General features: G+C 42.5%; 1 protein-coding gene across 1 annotated transcript in view; it reads left to right on the top strand.

Annotated features, from left to right (window-relative positions):
• Slc4a8 (solute carrier family 4 member 8) overlaps positions 1-19,127 on the top strand; it is an 88,130-nt gene that overhangs the window by 20,764 nt on the left and 48,239 nt on the right. The window contains exons 2-5 of the mRNA XM_008840004.3: positions 5,772-5,853; positions 15,498-15,644; positions 16,132-16,267; positions 17,687-17,847. Coding sequence (XP_008838226.1) covers positions 5,772-5,853; positions 15,498-15,644; positions 16,132-16,267; positions 17,687-17,847 — 526 coding nt within the window. The remainder of the gene's footprint in view (positions 1-5,771; positions 5,854-15,497; positions 15,645-16,131; positions 16,268-17,686; positions 17,848-19,127) is intronic.

Raw genomic sequence — 19,127 nt, 5'->3', positions numbered from 1 at the left:
GGGGGGGGGGGGGGGGGGGGGGGGGGGGTGGAAGGGTGAATGTCCCCCAGATAATTTTTTTTTAAAGAAAAAATTCAGTTAGTTGTTTGACTAAAGATCCAAATAAAGCCTATACACTCCAAGCAGTTTTTTGTTTCTTTTTAACCTCAGATTGCTTTTAGGAGAAAAAAAAAAATTTTTTTTTTTGGTCTTTTTGAGACAGGGTCTTCCTGTTGCCCGACCTGTCCTGGAACTCATTATGTAGACCAGGCTGGCCTTGAACTCACAGAGATCCGCCTGCCTCTGCCTCCCGAGTGCTGGGACTACAGGCGTGTGCCACCACGCCCAGCTGAAAATGGTAGTTCTTAAAAATTTTTTTAATTATTTTTTATTTTATCTGTTTGAGTGTATGCCCACATGTATGTAAGTACATCTGTGTTGTGCAGTGCCCGTGGAAGCCAGAAGAGGGTGTGAGATCCCCTGGAACTGGAGTTATAGATGGTTGTTAGCCACCATGTGGATGCTGGGAACCAAACTGGGTGGTCTGTAAGAAGAGCCATTGCTCTTAACTGCTGAGCCATCTCTCCAACCCCAGAAAATGATATTTTAAGAGACCACAGTGCAGGTGATCATGGTACCATTACTACTGACTGATCACTTTCTGTAGGCTGTTTGAGTGGACAGAATCTCGATTTTTGCTGATTGTATTCCCAGGGTGTTGCTTTCTATGAAATTGCATTTTATTGTGTTTTCACTAAATTGGAATCTGGATTTAGAGGCTTTATCAGATTCATGAGCAACTTATACTTCAATCTCATAATGTCTGCTTGCTTCTCTTTTGTGATATTAGCAGCCATTGAAAATCTATGCAGTCCGTGGGGAGTGCAAAGTGGTAGTGTTCTAAAATTCCTTTTTTTATCACTCTCTTCATTTATTCTTTCATTAGGAGAAGTCTTTCTCACCTACTCTGGTCCATGTGTAGGAAAGCCTAGGTAAATGATCAGCTTTCAAACTCATGAGTTGGCTTGTTAGTATTATCCTTCAATGATGACCAATTAGCTAAAGTGTGTACATACATACATACATATACATGCATGTATATATGCATGTGCATTACTAGTAGAACACAGGGCCTTCTGCAGGCTAGGCAAATTTTTTACCATTGAGCTACATCTTTGCCCTTTGTTAAATTTTTAATAAATGAATTTTTTAAATTTTATGTGTCTGAGGGTATTGCCTACATGTATATAAGTGTGCTCATGTTGTGCAGTGCCCCCAGAGACCAGTAGAGGGTGTCGGATCTCCTGGAACTGGAGTTATGGATGGTTGTTAGCTGCCATGTAGGTGCTGGGAACTGAACCTTGGTCCTGTGGAAGAGCAAGCAGTGCTCTGAGAGTCATCTCTCCAGCCCCCCTTGTTAAATTTTAATGTGATATAAACTCGTGAATCTTAATATTACATCTGGTATGTTTAGTCTATTGAAACTATCACCTTTGTTGATGCTCACGTTATCCTGATTTTGGCAGGGATCCTCTGTCAGTTGGCTTCAGGGTCCTTTGGACATGACTCTATTTATCTTTGAGTGCTGCCTTATGCCCTGATGTAGCATGAGGTTTTAGACACATCTAGTATATTTCCTCACTCAGACCTGGGATCAGCCATTTCTTCAAGGAGCTCTGATTCCTTTTAGTAAAACATGGTATTTTAAGAGACCATGATCCGGGTGCTAATGATACAGCAACTGGTTGGTCAAATATTCTAGGCCCTTTGAAAGGATAGAGGTAAAAAATAAACTTACTAATTTAAAACCACTTACAGATAAAGTGTATTCCATATATTCTTGTTGATCCTTTCAACTCAAATTCAAGACCACATGGCTTTTATTTACCTTTTGACTTTGCAGCCATGTCTTATTTCTAACCCTTTGGGAATCCCTGTTCTCAACAGAGTAAACCCATAGTTACTTCTCTGTTTTATATAACAATAGACAATGGCCTCCAGATACCCAGCACCAATACTTCAACCAATAGTGTGCTAACTAAAAAGCAGTTTGAAAAGCTAGCTGTGCCCAGGTATTATGGCACATGCTTTTGGTCCCAGCACTTGGGAGGCAGAAGCAGGCAGATCTCTATAAGATCCAGGCCAGCCTGATCTGCATAGCAAGTTCCAGGCCAGTAGGGGCTGCAGGGAGACCCTATCTCAGAAAATAAACAAATGAAAAAAAGAATTCCTTTTTTAAAAAAGATTTAAAAATTTTTATTCATGTATATGTGTGTCTGTATGAATATCTGCCATGTGTTCAGTTACCTGTGGGGGCCAGAAGAGGGTGTTGGATCCCCTGGAGCTGGAGTTAGAGGTGACTGTGAGACACCCGAGGTGGGTGCTGGGAGCCATACTTGGGTCCTCTGGAAGAGCAGTAAGTAGTCTTAACCACTGAGTCGTCTCTCCAGTCCTGAAAATTCCTTTCTTGAATTCCAATTTTGTGATGAAATGATATAACATATTTATGAGATGAGATAGATTCAGAGAAGTTGACTTCTTTCCCTATTTCTTCTGTCTTATTACCCCTCACTTCTACAGGTAACTTTAAAACAATGTTTTTAATGGTGGAGTTTTTCATGGTAGTAGTAATATGTGTTTGTAAATGTCTATAACAGTAAGTTAACTTCAGAAAAAGGAATGCTGTAATTTGACTGACTTTAAGATCAGCTATAAATAATCAGCAACCTTCAAAAACACTTTCTACACAGTCCACTTGGGATCTCTAGGGAAAAGCCTGTCTTGCTGATATTTTCAAGTACAGGATTCAGACTTCCCCAACATCTTATGTCTGTTTAGAATAATCCTATGATGAAACCATAATTCATGGTTGAGTTTCAGAAAAAGATATTCATTGTATATTAACATCTAGAGGTCATTTAACTAACAAAATACTGTATTGTAAAAGACCTGTACAATTTTCAAACAACAGAGATTTGAAAATGTTAAAAAAGGAAATTAATAAAATTCAGTAATTAACTGAATTTAAGTAAACATTTGACCATCTTATCTATTTCCCTAAAAGTTTATTTTAGTTAATTTCTTTTTTTAAAAAATCTTCTGGTGCTGGTATGGTGGCACATACCTTTGATTCCAGCACCTGGGAGGTAGAGATAAGTGGATCTCTGTAGAGATCAAGGCCAGCTTGGTCTGCATAGTGAGTTCCAGGCCAGCTGCAGCTACAGACCCTGTCTCAAAACTTCTCCAGTTTCCCTGAAAAAATGTCTCATTTGGGAAATAAATTGCCTATTTTCAGCATTGTGTTTTGGGGGCATAGATGATAATACAAAATAGTAATTTTAGAATAATAAGCTGGAAGTTTGAGTAGCACCCGGAGGGAGGGTAAGGACTTAGTGTGCAGGAAGGGTTGAGGAAGCATGTGGCTGAGTTCAGGGTACAGACATGGAGGTGGGAGTTTGCCCAGTATCCCTAGGATACATAACCTGGCCAGAGCCACAGACTGAAAAGGAAAACGGATTTCAAGAGGTATCCGTTAAGAAGTGTGTTTTTCCTCATTCAGTTTTATGTCTTACAGGGTTTATACTGAGTACAATATTGTATAACTGTATTAATTCAACTGTAAACCTAAAAATTTATAGCCAATTTTGAAAGAGATGCATCTTAGCTCTGAAAATTGTTATTGAATATGTCAATGCTGTTGTCATGAAATGCTTCTTCTAAATTTTTAAAAAGTGAGTTTTTTTCTTAATAAGTCAGTGTCTTATGAGGGTACTGATAAAGTCAATACTATTACAGTCATTCTTCTAACAGACTTACTAAGCACGTATTATGTGAAAAGTCTTGGGATGGATGTTGAGCTGTGGCTTATTATTATTATTATTATTACTATTACTATTACTATTATTTTGGTGTTTGAGACAGGGTCTCACTATATAGCCCTGGCCTGCCTGGAACTTACTATGTAGACCAGGCTGGCCTCGATCTCACAGAAATCTGCCTGTCTTTGCCTTGAATGCTGGAATTAAGGGCGGGTATCACAATGCCCAGCCTTTAGTCTTTTAGACAGGAGTGGTGGCACACACCTTTGATCCCAGTACTTGGGAGGCAGAGATAGGTGGGATCTTTGTGAGTTCAAGATCAGCCTGGTCTATGTACCTAGTTCCAAGCCAGTTGGGGCTACAGGGAGACCTTGTCTCAAAAGACACACACACACACACACACACACACACACACACACACAAAGATTTGTTTTATTTTAAATTTTGTGTTTGTGCTAGTATTGGGGGGGGGGCTATGTGCATATGAGTGCAGGTGCCCATGGAGGCCAGAAGAGGGCATTGGAGCCCCTGGAGCTAGTTATACAAGGTTGTGAACTACCAGATGTGGGTGCTAGGAACCAAACTTAGATCCTCTGCAAGAGCAGTACACACTTAACCACTGAGCCATCTCTCCAGACCTCATATACATATGTATAGTCTTGAATAAGACAGATGTAGCCCCTTCTTCAAGGAGCAAAAAGAGACATTTCATTACTCAGGAGAACTACAGTGTACTATCAGGACATCAAAATGAGGGACAAGGTTAATTTGGAAGTGAGGGGCAGTCAGAGAAGTCTTCCAAGAAAATCTGTTTAGGCTAAGATGTAAGAGATGATGAATAAAGCCAGTCAGGCATGTAATGCCTGTAGTCCCAGCACTTACGAGGTGGTGTGGATCAGGAGTTTAAGGTCATCTTCTGTTTCATGGTGAGTTCTAGGCCAGCTTGAGTTATATACAAAAGACGGACGGGGGCGGGGGGAGAGAGAGAGAGAGAGAGAGAGAGAGAGAGAGAGAGAGAGAGTAAGTATTAACTGCCCTGGTGGGATGGAGTGGCAGAGAGATGGTGGTCCCATGCAGACAAGCAGCACTCAGTGAAGAAGGTGGGTGTGGTTCCAGGACCGAAGAAAAATGCCAGTTTGATATAAAAGGCTTGACATAGCATGCATGGTAGAATGGATGAGAGATAAGAATACATTGGAGAGAAATTGCAGAGGAGACTTGATTATAGAGGGAGACGACGTGCCTGACTACAGATGGTGGACTCTAATGCACGAGGAATAGATAGTTAGGTTTGAGATTTCAAATAGTAGCTAAGAAATGATGGATGGTGCCATGGCTAGAAATAAATGTGAGGGCAGGATGATAGTTTTGGAAGGAAGGTTAATTTGGTTTCAGATACATAGATCTGAAGTACACCGCCCTAGAGGCTCATCTGGTAGGAACCACCATTTCATTCCACATTGAAATGCGAAGCCTCCAGAGCGGGAAACAAGGGTAGAGAGCTCTTCCATGGGAACCAAGATTGGAGGAAGGGAGACCCAAGAGAAGAATGGTGAAGCTGAGCAGAGGGTGACAAACCCTCAAGGGGTGCAATGAGGTCAAAGAGACCGGTTTACACCAAGCTTCTAAGTCACTCTACAGATGCATAGCCAGAGTAGTAAGCAGGGGAAAAAAGACAGCTGAGCCACTCACACAACCTGGCTCAGTCCTGACTCTTTTACCACTTTGTGACGTTAGGCCATAATTATTTAATGTACTTTGGGTCTAGGCTACTCAACAAAATACAAAAGAGAATGGCTGCCATATTTGCATCTCAAGGTTATTATGAGGTTCAAATTTTAAAAATACATGTAAATCATATTTCCACCTCCAGGTGTCTCAGAAGAGTCTTGACATACACAGTGGTCTTAAGTGTTTGAATGAATGAATAATGTGTGTATTACTGTGACTGTTTGCTTATTTGTGTTTAAACAGAGACCAGATGAGGAAGCTGTGGTGGATCAAGGTGGAACCAGCACAATTCTCAACATTCACTATGAGAAAGAAGAGTTGGAAGGTAAGAACTGCTGATTCTGTGTGACAGAACTTGGCAAGAGGCTGCCTGGTATGGAAAAAACAAAGAAAACAGACTTACCTTGACCTGGGTTCAAGTCCTAATTCTTTTTATTTTATTTTATTTTTATTTTTTTGGTCTTTTTGAGACAGGATTTCCCTGTAGCCCCAGCTGGCCTGGAACTCACTATGTAGACCAGGCTGGCCTTGAACTCAAAGAGATCCGCCTGCCTCTGTCTCCCAAGTGCTGGGATTACAGGCGTGTGCCACCACATCTGGCTAGTCCTAATTCTTTCTCACTAGCTCTAGGACCCCATGGAGGGAAATCCCTCAATCTCCCTTGCCTCATGTTCCTCCTCTATAAAATAAAAGAGAGAGAATAGTATGCAGCCTGTCTGACAGGGATATCATGAGGCTTAATAGTATATGCTGCAGTGCTTTGAGCATTGGTAAGGTCATAAGTTCAATATAAATGTTAACAAATAGCCTATTACTTAACAATGTAGAGTACTCAATTGTTTAGTGATTTTTCACAACTGCCTAGAAATACACGTATCTTCAAAACTTTAAATATCAGTAGTTTTAAAAGTTTTGTTTCACTGTAAACCTTTTTTTCCTTACAGCACATCCCCACTATTTGTTCTTCATTTTCTAACTATGGCCATTTTCTACCTGATATTTTTGTTTTTTAAAATTAAACAAGAAAATGAAAATCAGAAATATGTAGGCAACAGACCCTCTAAATCCACAGCACAAAGTTATATAAAAACTTTGTAGAAGTAGAAAACAGGAAGAGGCATTCTTATTCTCTGGCTGTCCCCCAGCTTCCCAAATGATAGTTATGTAGTGTCCTTTTTTCCGTTTTCCCAGGGTCTAGTTGGACCTTTAGAGTTAGACTCATTCCTGACTATGGTTCTTCATTAGTGGTGATATTCTGTTATCTCAGAGGAAGGTTCACATCCAATACAGTTTAATGAGAAGCCACGTTTGGCACAAAAGCCTTTGTGAAATATCTGTAGTGTCTTGCACTGTTGAAGGCTGTGTGATTCAGCAGCTTTCTGATGCCTGAGATAGCATGTGAAATGTTCTCTCTGTACTGCCTGTTCCCATGATGAGTTTTGCATCAGGCTCGTACAACCCCCAGAGAAAACGTGTCCTTTGGATGGAGAGAGACGGAAAACTGTAGAGGCTGACTCAGCTCTGGGTCTGTTACCACGAAAACTTGTGTGGGTGGCTCTGTGGAGGTCAGTAGTGTTTAGGTAGATCAAGGTCAAGTTTTCCAAGTTATTTTGAGCAGAGGGATGAAGGGACAGGGAGAAAATGGAGGAAGGAAAGGGGGAGGAATGGGAGGCTGTGATTGTTGAATGTCTCTTGTGTGGTACGCATCAGATTAGGCACTTTATACAAGTTGCCTTTTGCATCTAGTGCCCCAGGAGGTATGGGTGTCATTATCCCTCTGTAATGACGGGGAAATCACTCCAAATACCTGCTAATGGCAGTGGAGGCTGGGATGGATCCTGCTTCTTTTGTTCGGCTGTATTATGTGCCAGGCAGGACACTTATCTAACTTACCCGTCCAACCTCAATATCTTGCTCCATCATATAGATGTTTCCTTGTCCTGTCCCTAGTAGTCTTGTGGTCTCTCTGCCCTCCCATTATACCCCAGAATGCATTGCTCTCCACTCAGTTACCCTCTCGCAGCTGCTCAGTGGAACTTTGTTCTCAACAAAGAACAGACATTTTATGAACACTTTTATGTCCTTGGGAGTACAATAATGAGCCTGGGCAAGCTCTTGGATTTTGAGCACTAGGCTTTCTCCACAGAGGTCAGATGAGGGACTGTCAGGAGGAACAGCGGTTTCAGATGATAGTATCTCTTTCTTATTCATGCTCTACTTTGCCAGAAAAGAAAGTTGCATAATGATGTCGGCATTACTGGGGGACACTCTACTGGGAAATGGTCCTTTGTAAAGAGACCTTTCTGAAAACTAGAATCTTATTTGAGTTAGCACTTACAAAAATGTCCTATAGGCAAATGGAGAACTCGTGGTCCTCCCATGCCCCAGGCCTGGTTCAAGAGCAGCGCTGGAGAAGAAGAGAGTTGGGATTTGCTGGGGGTTGGTGTGCCATGGATTCCATCCCAACTCCCTCTGAAGTGCAGCCGTAAGACTTGGTGAGGCTGCATAAAGGGTAGTAGTGTCCCCTAGAAGCATAGGGAAAATCAGTTTTATTTTAACGGAAGGTAGCCATAAATTGTGTTCTGATTCGGTGGTATACCATCACACAAGGTTCTGTGGCTGCAGAGAACTCTCTGGGCCTTCTCCCACTTAGTTTTGTGAGCTCTATCCATAGTCCCTTATGCCGTTTTCAGAACAGTTGCTGAGCTTTAGTGTCTAGACGTTGTTAGAAACTATAAATGTGGGTCTTTTAGAATGAGTTAATTCTGTCAGTAAGAGAAGGCACTCTAAACCATGACACTGCACTTTTCAAAAGCAAATGTAAGGACAGCTTTCGGAAGGTAACTCAAGAGCAGTGATCCATGGGCTGGATGTGGTGGCTCACATCTTTAGTCTCAGCACTTGGGAGGCAGGGGCAGGTAGATCTCTGTGAGTTCAAGGCCAGTCTGGTCTACATAAGGAGTTCCAGGTTCCAGGCCAGCTGGGGCTACAGGGAGACCCTGTCTCAAAAAGACAAAAAAAAAAAAGAAGAAAAGAAAAAGAGCAGCAACCCATAATATATTTCCGTGGATTCTCTCAGGCCCCAGTGGGAACAGGGCACTTGCTTTAGTTAGAGGCTTGGCTTTCCTATTATTTCTGGCAGATCATTATTCCTGATTAAGTACTAGATTTATGACCCCTGAGGTAAGGTTAATGCTTTCTAATAAGCTTTTAACAAGGGCAAGACCCATTTGGTCATATTTATAATTTTACAGAAAGGCTTGCATCTGTTTACATGTAGGATTTCCCTCTGTGGTTTTTGACTTTGAGTCAACCTGAGAGTCCAAAGGAGCTGAGAACCAGTTAGTACTTGCTAATGAGCTCCATGTGAGTACTTGGTAAACAGTGTGCACACAGAAGTGTAGTCTGCACCCCCACCCCCACCCCTAGTCTCTCTCTGTGGGTAGATCATGCCTGTGACTTCTCTACAAGATTCAGTGCAGTTCACTCATGGTTGCTCTCAGTGTATGTGCGTGTGTGTATTTTTATAAAGTACACCAACATCTTTCTCAAAAGTTTACTTTTGAAGAATTAGAATTCTTTCTTTGCACTTATATAGCCTCAGTAGACTAGTTCTGACACTGCCCAGAGAAAAGAATGAGGAATTAGATGAGAAGAAATGGTGTTTTGGTTGAGTTGGGAGCAAATGAACAGAGCTGTGTGGGCAGGCCTCTGGTTGAATGACCATCAGAGTAGTTGTAGGATCAGTTTGGTGAAATCACTGGCCTATCAGAATCCAGCTAGATAGACTGGGCTTTTTCTTTATTTCTTAGTGTCTGTTTGCTTCTTATCTTTTCTGCTAATTTCACTCAGAAAATCCAGATCCCTGCCTTAGAATCCCCAGCTTAGGAAGGGGTATCTAATTTTCTGACAGCCATTTGGTCCTTCTTAGCTCTGACCCCTGTAGAGCTTGCTTTCATTTCTACCTCTCTGGTATTTTCAAAAAGCAGGGATGGGCATATTCTCTAAGATGCAAGCTTTACCTTACTTCCTACAGAACCATCAAAGGCATCTGAAGGATGTCTTATTATGCCTCAGACCTGCGCTGTGAGAATTCAGATATCAAGGCAAACCATATCCTATATGTTCAAAAAACATGTACTGAGCCTTTCTGTGGTTCCCTGCAGTGGGGGAGTGAGAACAATTAAACCAGTGTGTTGACACCAAAGAGCATCCTGGCCTGAACCTTTTCTAGGACCCGAACATTGGACTAGCTTCATCACCTCTGAACAAGACTTGGGAAGCTACTTACTTGGTTCATCACACTTGAGGTAGTGACAAGCAAGTTAACCAGTGAGATAAGATTAATAGCACAGGTTCCAATGTCCAGGCAGTGCTTCCTCAATTTCTTTAGAGAATTTAGGTACAACTAAGTAATACTAGCAGTATTCTAGTGTGAGCCTAGTGGAAGTGTTTGGGATATGTTCAAAGGGACTCTTTAGGAAAGAGAAAGCCCATGGTTGAGATGGCTCTGGCAAAGGCATGCCAGGTTACCTTCAGTTCTTTAAGGCTAGCTCCACACATGATTTTATAAGACTCAGGCCACCATTTTAGAGGCTGTTTGAAGTGATTCTCTAGGATCTAATTGTGTTTGTCCCTGCTCGTGGAATCATTGTGATTTGCTTCTGCCTATTTTCCTGTCCTTCTTTCTTTCCCCTGTCCACCTTGGTCTATCCCTATTAGCAGCCTTTTCACATTGGAAACATCCCCACACACTCCAGCTTAGTGCCTGTGTGCTTGATCTTTTCTCTCCCTAGAATGTTCTTTTCCCCAGCTCTTCTGATTGCCTCCTCTTTCTCATCATGCAGAGGTCCCATCTAAGCATCTTCACTGATGTCTGTCTCTTTCCTGTCCCTACCACAGACTCTCTAGCACTTTACCTTTGATTTGTAGTAATCAGCTGTATTTGAAATACTTTGTTTTTAGAATGTCTGTCTATCTATCCTGAAAACTTTGTGCTGTATCCCAGCCCTTGGGACAGAACACGGCACAATTGGGTGACTCCATTCTGCTGCTAATGCTACCAGGGGTGATCTTAGTGGGTGTACTACAGGGATATCATTGCTATATTAGAGTGGGGCATTATTAGTAATGAATGACATTCTGCTTAGTTGTTTTCCTACTTTATATACGCTATTGCTTATATTATTATCAGAATGCCAGGGGCCTGGAATCCTAAATCTTAGCACACAATTTCTTCTGGCTCTATTCTTTTTCTATGGAGTTGACTATATTACATTTAGAGATATGTCCATCAAAAATGTCCTGGGATGTGTATGAACCAACCAGCATAAGATAACCCTGAGACAGATAGATGTCTCATAGTCTTCTAATCTTCACTGTTTCCATCTTATTTTGATTTAGCACTTTGGGATTTAGAAAACATAGTATCTGGTGAGGGATGGGGAGGCAAAGAAAAGGAGGAGAAATGGACAAATGTTAGAGCAGCAAACAAGGCACCTGACTCCCATTAGAGAGTGGGGAGCATTGTTGAAGGAGCTGGCCATAGTCCTAGGAAACCCAAGGTGGTAAAAGACCATGAATTGGCAACTTTTCTTATAAAGTCCCCTTTTCTGAGAAGTCTTACAGATTAAGCTTTTTACTCACACGTCAGCAAGGAGCTTCTCAAACCACCCAATCCCTCATGCTCTGACAAGTACTTTCTTCATCCTAAACATAATCACTTTGGTTTTATGGTCCTTTGTGGCCCCTTTCAGATCTTGGGCTCCTTTAAGTCAGATTGGGCACTCCTGAGGAAGTCTTAAGGGGTTATATTCCTGGGGGAGGCACTTGGGAGATACTCCATCTGCTGACTGTTTGTGGAGCCATGACCCTGTGGAAGATGATGTTTGGTTACATAGGGATTCTGGGAGTACTGAGGGTAGGGTATCGAGGAGCTCACAGATGCATAGTAGGGAATAAGACAGATGTTCAACTCTAGTGTGGGAAACAGATTCATGAGAGAAGTTCTAGCCAAGGGCTCTGGGTACTTAGAGGAAGGAAGCCACACTTTTGATCGGGAAAATAAAAAAATAATACTAAGAAGGAAGGTGAGTTTTCAGTCTTAGATGAGTGAGTGTCCAGACACTATCAACACATCTGTGGATAAGCACTTTGGTTTGCGTAGAGAAGGCTGGGGGAGTTGTGGATGCAGTAGCCACGAAGAGCAGATGGAGCTGAAAGCAAGCCGTTCTGTGCTGGTGAAGGTACAAAGGTATTCAGCTCTGGATGCCTCCCGAGAATGTTTGTTCTGGGCAAGCATATAGGATCCTCCTTTAACTCTCTTGAGCTGATAACCTAGTTCTTTTAGGGTGTTTAAATTTATATTGACTATGTAAGCTTATCTTAGAGGAAGAAAAATTTAGAGAGGAGACTGAAAACTGAGCATAAAAAGTCTTGGAATTCATAGGGGCGAGCAATGATGAGGGCTATGAGCATGGGGATTACTTTTAAGGTTAAATAGTGGTGGGGGCAGGAAGGAGACCCTGCTTTGTCAGAGTGGGAGGAGAGAAACCCTAATGTACAGGGTGCACGTTCAAATGTGCAGAAGGGTAGAGCTGGAAATCTCAGGTAACTGAGGTGCCAAGCCAGAAATGTGACACAGTGGTAATGCTATGAACAGAAACACAGAGGCTGGTTCTACTTTATTTATTTATTTATTTATTTATTTATTTATTTATTTATTTATTTATTTATTTATTTATTTGTCTTTTTTTTTTTTTTGAGACAGGGTCTCCTTGTGTCCCAGCTGGCTCACTGTATAGACCAGGCTGGCCTCGAACTAACAAGAGATCCTCCTGCCTCTGCCTCCCAAGTGCTGGAATTAAAGGCATGCATCACCACACCCAGCCATTTATTTATTTTTGAGATAGGGTTTCACTATTTACCAGGGGGTTCTCAAACTCACTAGGTAACCCAGGCTAACCTCCAACTTTTGGCTATCCTTCTTCACTCTCTTGAGTGCTTAGATTACAAGGGAGAGCCACCATGCCCAGCATGAGCCTGATTTTAGAAGATGGTAATTACAAACTTGCTTTGGGATGAGTGATTAAGATTTGAAGTGAGATACAGTGACACCCACCTATAATCCCAGAGTGAGTCAGGAGGACTGTATGAGGCTAGGCTGGGCTACAAAATAAGATTGAAAAATTGGGAGTCGTTTGTAGAAGTGAACATTGAAATCCAAAAACTGGGTAGCACTAAAAAAAAGGGGGGGGGCAAGGATGGATTATTCCTTTGGTGGATTGTGGTGGAATTAGGAAGCTCTAAAAGAGTGCAGGAGCCAGCAGAGGGCAATAAAGGAACCCAGAACACCAAGGGAAAATAGATAAATGATTTGGAGACTGTCTGATGCATGATGGGCTCTCTACCAACTGAGAGATGTACAAGGATAGAGATTTGGTGACTAAGTGCCATCTGGTCTTCCTACTATGAGCAGCTTCCTTAGAGAATGGGGAGCAGAAGCCACACTCAGAGGCCAGGGAACAAAGAGTTGGTGAAGAAAGGGAATTAGTTCGGTGATGATCCTGGAAAGTGGTTTGATGGAGAAGGAAGGAAAGGCAGAAACTTGGGGGAGCCGCACCTCAGTGGGAAGGTTTCTTTTTATGGTCAGTGGGGAGAATCTTGTGGAAGGGCTGGATGAAGAGCAAACAGTAAGGATAGCTAGTGCAGGAGATCCCACAGGAGTGGGAGGCATGGGGTGGAGAGCTTAGCCTGGCAGAGGGGAGAGGAGCCAGATTGTGATGGAAGAAGATGTCATGTGAGGGCCTGTTTTATCAGTAAGAAGCAAGGCCACTGTTCAAAGGGAGGGAGTGGGGACAGGTGGTAGATGCAGACAGTAGCTGAATATTGGAACAGCTGTGGGAACAGTGTGAAAGTGTCTAAGATCTGGCGTGCAGAGCGGCAGTAATCAGTGGAAATGGGGGTTACCAAGGCTCTGCGTGTCAGCTGTGAGAACAGCTCTAAAGCTACTGATTCTGAGCTCCAGGTTAGGCAGGAAGGCAGGGGGGAAGTTAGTGGAAGTCAGGTGAAGTATGAAAACCAAAGAAAGAATGAGGGAGTCTGAGGGGAGGAACAAAGGAGGACTGCTTTGGTTCACTTCTTTTCCATGTCCCTTTCTCTTTCTTTATTATCTTCAATAATATCTCTTTAAACCCAGCCTTATGCTCCGTATGATGTATAGTCTTTCACTACTAGTCTAGATTGTGTATTCTGCAGTGCAGACACTGATCCTAGAATATATTGGCTGATTTATTCCAAGCATTATGTTGGGCATTTTCCTTCTTTCTTTCTTTCTTTCTTTCTTTCTTTCTTTCTTTCTTTCTTTCTTTCTTTCTTTCTTTCTTTCTTTCTTTCTCTTTCTTTCTTTCTTTCTCTTTCTCTCTCCTTCCTTCCTTCCTTCCTTCTCTCTCTCTCCTTCCTTCTCTCTCTCTCTCTCTCTCTCTCTCTCTCTCTCTCTCTCCCCCTCTCTCTCCCCCCCCTCTTCTTTTTTTTGGTCTTTTTGAGACAGGGTATCCCTGTAGCCCCACATAGCCTGGCACTCGCTATGTAGACCAGGCTGGCCTTAATCTCACAGAGATCTGCCTGCCTCTGTTTCCCAAGTGCTGAGACTAAAGACCCACCATGCTCAGTTGTGTTAAGCATTTTCTGCTTATCATCTTATTTACTGCTTTCAACAGCCCTGCATTTATTTTTAAAAATATTTCATTTATTATTTTTATTTTATATGTATGAGTATATTGCCTACATGTGTGTAAGTGCACCTGTGTAGTGCAGTGCCCTGAGGGCAAAACAGGGCATCGGATTCCTCTGGAACTGGAGATACAGGCAGTCGTTAGTTGCCATGTGGGTGCTGGGAATTGAATCCAGGTCCTTTGCAAGAGCAGCCAGTGCGCTTAATTGCTGAACCATTTCTCCCAGCCCAACCCTATGAGTTTAAACATAAGCTTTTAGAGCCAAGCATGGTGGCACATACCTTTGATCTCAGCACTCAGGAGGCATAGCCCAACAGATCTCTATGAGATCAAGGCCAACTTAGTCAATATAGTGAGTTCTAGGCTAGCTGGGGCTACAGGAAGATTGTGTCTCAAAAAAGAAAAAAAAGAAAAAAAAAATAAATAGAAAAGCTTTTAGAATTCCTTTTAAAAGATGAGTCAGTGCTGGGCATGGTGGTGCATGCCTTTAATCCCAGCACTTGGTAGGCAGATGCAGGCAGATCTCTGTGAGATTGAGGCTAGCGTGGTCTTCATAGTGAGTTCCAGGTGGGCTGGGGCTACAGAGAGACCCTGTCAAAAAAAAAAAAAAAAAGTCAGAGCGATAAGATAATTTGTTTATGGTCACACAGCTAGTAAATGGTGAAATGGTTTTTGGACCCAGGCTTGACCACTTCTCTAAACTGCCTCCCTGCTAAGACCTGCCATGATTATATACAGGAATTGCATTACCTTAAAAAAAAATCACACAGATTGTTATTGTAATAACAAACACTATTATATATTCACATAATCACCGTTTACAGGTCATATTCTCTCCCTCCCTTCTTAGATTGAACCCAGGACCTTGCACATGCTAAGCATGTGTTCCACCAGGAAGCTACCTTCCCGCACCCTAATTTACCACCTGCTATGACCTTCACACGCTCACTAGGCCTGGCCCACACCTCCCAGCATGGACACCCACCCTCACAGCTAGTGCCCAGAATAATAACACACATTGCTTCTTTTGATCTTCACAAATTCCTTGTGAGGTTTGCAGCAACCTGCCAGACAAAGGAAGAGACCTTCAGTTTTGATCACTGTCTGCTCCTGGGAGTCTTTGAAATTTTATTATTCCAGAATTGCGACCAGTCCAAAACCCTGCGATCTTTTTGGTTTTAATTATGCCAGGCTCTTTTGGTGAAAGTTCTCTCCATAGCCTTCTGCTTCCTTCCAGGTCATAGAACTCTGTATGTGGGGGTTCGTATGCCGCTGGGCAGGCAGAGCCATCGGCACCACCGCACCCATGGCCAGAAGCACCGTAGACGAGGGCGGGGCAAAGGAATCGGCCAGAGTGAGGAGGGCCTGGAAGCCTCGGCTCATGGTAACAAAACATGATGGGGAGAGAGAGGGTGGGTATCCCTGTAGTGAGGTATGGTGAGGCCTAGCAGTGTCAGGGGTTAAGAAGGTGGTCTTAATTCTCTAGCCCTTGGGTAGGGTTTCCAAGAAGAAATACTTTTTTTTAAGAATTTAAAATGTTTTCCTGAAAACTTCACACTTCAGCCTCCCCCACCCCAAACAATACTGTAAGTAAAATCCTTCGCCTAGAGAATTAGTCATTTCTTTTGATCAAAACTTGTCAGATCTCTAGGTTCTTATGGGACTTCTGCAGATGGTCTTAGTTCGAAGCTCTGTCCTTTTGTGAAAATGCTTCCATAAAATAACATTTTCTCTAGGGACAAAGGAACTTGTTTGATCTGTGTTCAGGGTTGTCTTCTCTGTATTTCCAAAGTTGTTAGGTAAGGCCGAATACGACTTCTGTTCCGACTTTGAGGCTAGATGCAGACCTTTCTCTGTGGTTGGTTTCCTAGACACCCCATCTCAGCGTGTTCAGTTCATTCTCGGCACTGAGGAAGACGAAGAGCATGTGCCTCATGAGCTGTTCACAGAGCTGGACGAGATCTGTATGAAAGAGGGGGAAGACGCTGAGTGGAAGGAGACAGCCAGGTAAGGCCCTCAAATAGCCTAGATCAAGATCTGCTGGGCAGGCACTTGTTCACTCCCAGCAAATGGCAGACATGCTTGCCTTTTACTTCTGTACAGTTGAAGCAATAGCTAATGTAGTGATTGATGCTCCAGTGGAGTGTTGGTGTTAGCCTCTTTCTGATATTTCTTGTCGTACCTATGCCAGGTGACCTTGATCATAGGATCAATGGGTATAAACAGGGGTGTCCTCTTCATTGATCTGTGGCCCAGAATAAATTTATAGGCTCTCTTGATAACATAGGTCTAGTTTAGAAGATTCTGGGCAAGACCACCTTAGTTGTGACCTAGCTGAGCAAATATAACATCATTCTAGACTTTTTCTGCAGGTGAACCATAGGGTCATTTATGTTTTAATTCCATGACAGTCCCAGAATTTCTGAGACTCCAACTTCCTCTAAGGCAATTTAATTTCTTAAAGGCCCTTGGTATTGTAGGTAGCCAAACACTAGACTTCCTAGTTGAGTGGCCATGCTTGTATAAACATGTCTAGGTTTCTCTAGTAGCTGACCAGTGATCCTTACAGATGATATAATGCCATCTTATCTGAGTGTTAGGGAAGAAGTGAGTGGGTAGCTAGTAGAACTGGCTCCAGCTCTCATTAATGTAGCTTTTCCTGGATGCGTGCTCTGTCTTGGGCATCTTGATGAGTACAGAGAAGTAAACAAGGCAGTTTGCCTGATATCAAGTGAAAAGGCAATTAGTCTTTTGTTACTCTGTCTTTGTGGATTTCTAAAGGTCACATAGATTGTTTTATTAATGTGATTTGTTAATGTGTCTAAATGATAGAGATTAGATCTTTTTTAAAAATAGTTTATTATTTTTATTTCATGTGTATTGCCTGCATGTATGTAAGTGCACCCATGTCATGCAATGCCGCGAAGGTCAGAAGAGGGCTTCGGATTCCTCTGGAGCTGGAGTAAAGGACGGTTCGTAGCTGCCATGTGGGTGCTGGGAATCGAACCCCAGTCCGATGCAAGAGCAGTCGGTGCTCTTAACCGCTGAGCCATCTCTCCAGCCCCGAGATTAGATCTTTTTAAATTGTGCATGTAATACATGTTCATTATAGAAAGTTAGAAAACAAAGATAAGAAAAGGAAGAAAATGAGTTATCGTCAATCCCACTGCCCCAGAGATAGGACAAGGAAGGCGTTTGGGGTCTTATACATGTGTGTGTTCACGATTTTAAATTTTTCTTTAAACAAAAATGGAAGTAAACTGTACACAGTTTTGCACTGTGCTAGAACTTGCTCTATTTCGCTTAGCAATGTGCCCCTGATATATAGACTAGACTTTACAGTGTTCATTATGAAGATTCAGATATTTTTATCTCTCGAAAAGTCTGTACTTTCTGTCTTTGGCATCTCATTTATAATGCTTCCAGGTGGCTGAAATTTGAAGAAGATGTTGAAGATGGTGGGGAACGCTGGAGCAAGCCTTATGTGGCGACTCTTTCATTGCACAGTCTCTTTGAGCTAAGGAGCTGCCTTATTAATGGGACTGTCCTTCTGGATATGCGTGCAAATAGCATAGAAGAAATTTCAGGTAAGGGAATGGAAGATTTGTATAAATTAAGAAGTATGAAAGCCAGGCATTCTGGTACACAGCTGTAATCCTAGCATTTGGGAGGCTGAGGCAGGAGAATGATGGGTTCAAAGACTGGACTATATAGTGATACTTTGTCTCAACAAAACAAAACAAAAACCATCAGAAAGCAAGAGAATAAAAGGGCTAGTGAGATGGCTTAGTGGGTAAAGCATTTGCCGTGTGAGGCTGCTGGCTTGGTCCACCCCAGGAACTCCTGGCAGTTGTTGGTGTTATATTGAGCATGAACAGAGAGACACTAGAATTTGTTTTGACAGGGTAGTGCCTGATCAAATTTGCCTATTAGAAAGATGATCAAAACTGTATGAAGGGTGGATTGAAGGGAGAAATAGGCCATTGGACTAGATTGGGTGAGATGTTACCTGCACCATGGGCATTGGCAGTAAGGGATGATGTCCAGTGAAACTCAGGAGGTAGAACTGATAAGACTGGTTTGGCAGATTGGTTTGGGGAATAAAGGAAGAGAGGTAAGGATTCTAGTGTAGGTAGCTGGATTACTAGAAAGTAAGCAATCTGGTAGGAAAGATAATGGGTTTGGTTTTGTACTTGCTAAGTTCTAGGGGTAGAGGTGTGTCTAGAGAGATCTCTATAGGTAATTGGAGCTTTGATGTGACACTTAGGATTTGTGCCTATTAGAGACTTGAACTGAAATAGTTTTATGTCATCAGCTCATAGGCATTTTTTACTTAATGGTCTTAGAGGTGGTTCCAGTCATTGAGAGGCTGATGATAAAAATGGGGGTGGTTGGTGACTCCAGTTGTCTAAGGCTGGCTGCAGGGGGCTTGTGGGTACGTTGAAGGAAGAGAAGTCAGTCACAGAGACTGAGGAGTGCTCCGAGTGTTGGGAGGAGAATCAGGTAATGGCCATGAAATCTGCATTAGCTCCCTAGAACTGCTGTACCAAATTTCCACATATGTGGTGTCTTAATGTAGCAGAAATTTAATCTGGGCATGGTGTTGTATACCAGTAATCCCAGCACTTAGAGGCTGAGGCAGGTGAATCAAGACTTCTGTCAGAGTTTAGAAGCCAGAAACCTGAAATGAGTTATAGGTAGTGTTGAATTCATTGAAGACTGGTAGGGGAGGGAAGGGAATTCTCCCCTGGTCCTTCCAGCTTCCAGCTTCTGGGAGCTGCAGGTGTTCTCTGGCTTAGTACATACAGCATAACTCCACTTTCTGCCTCTGTGTTCATGTGATTATTTCCTCCTCTATGTCTCTCTT

The sequence above is a fragment of the Nannospalax galili genome, unplaced genomic scaffold, assembly GCF_000622305.1.
Source record: "Nannospalax galili isolate Female #2095 unplaced genomic scaffold, S.galili_v1.0 scaffold979, whole genome shotgun sequence".
NCBI classification, from domain to species: Eukaryota; Metazoa; Chordata; class Mammalia; order Rodentia; family Spalacidae; genus Nannospalax; species Nannospalax galili.
This window is presented reverse-complemented; position numbering and strand designations above follow the sequence as displayed.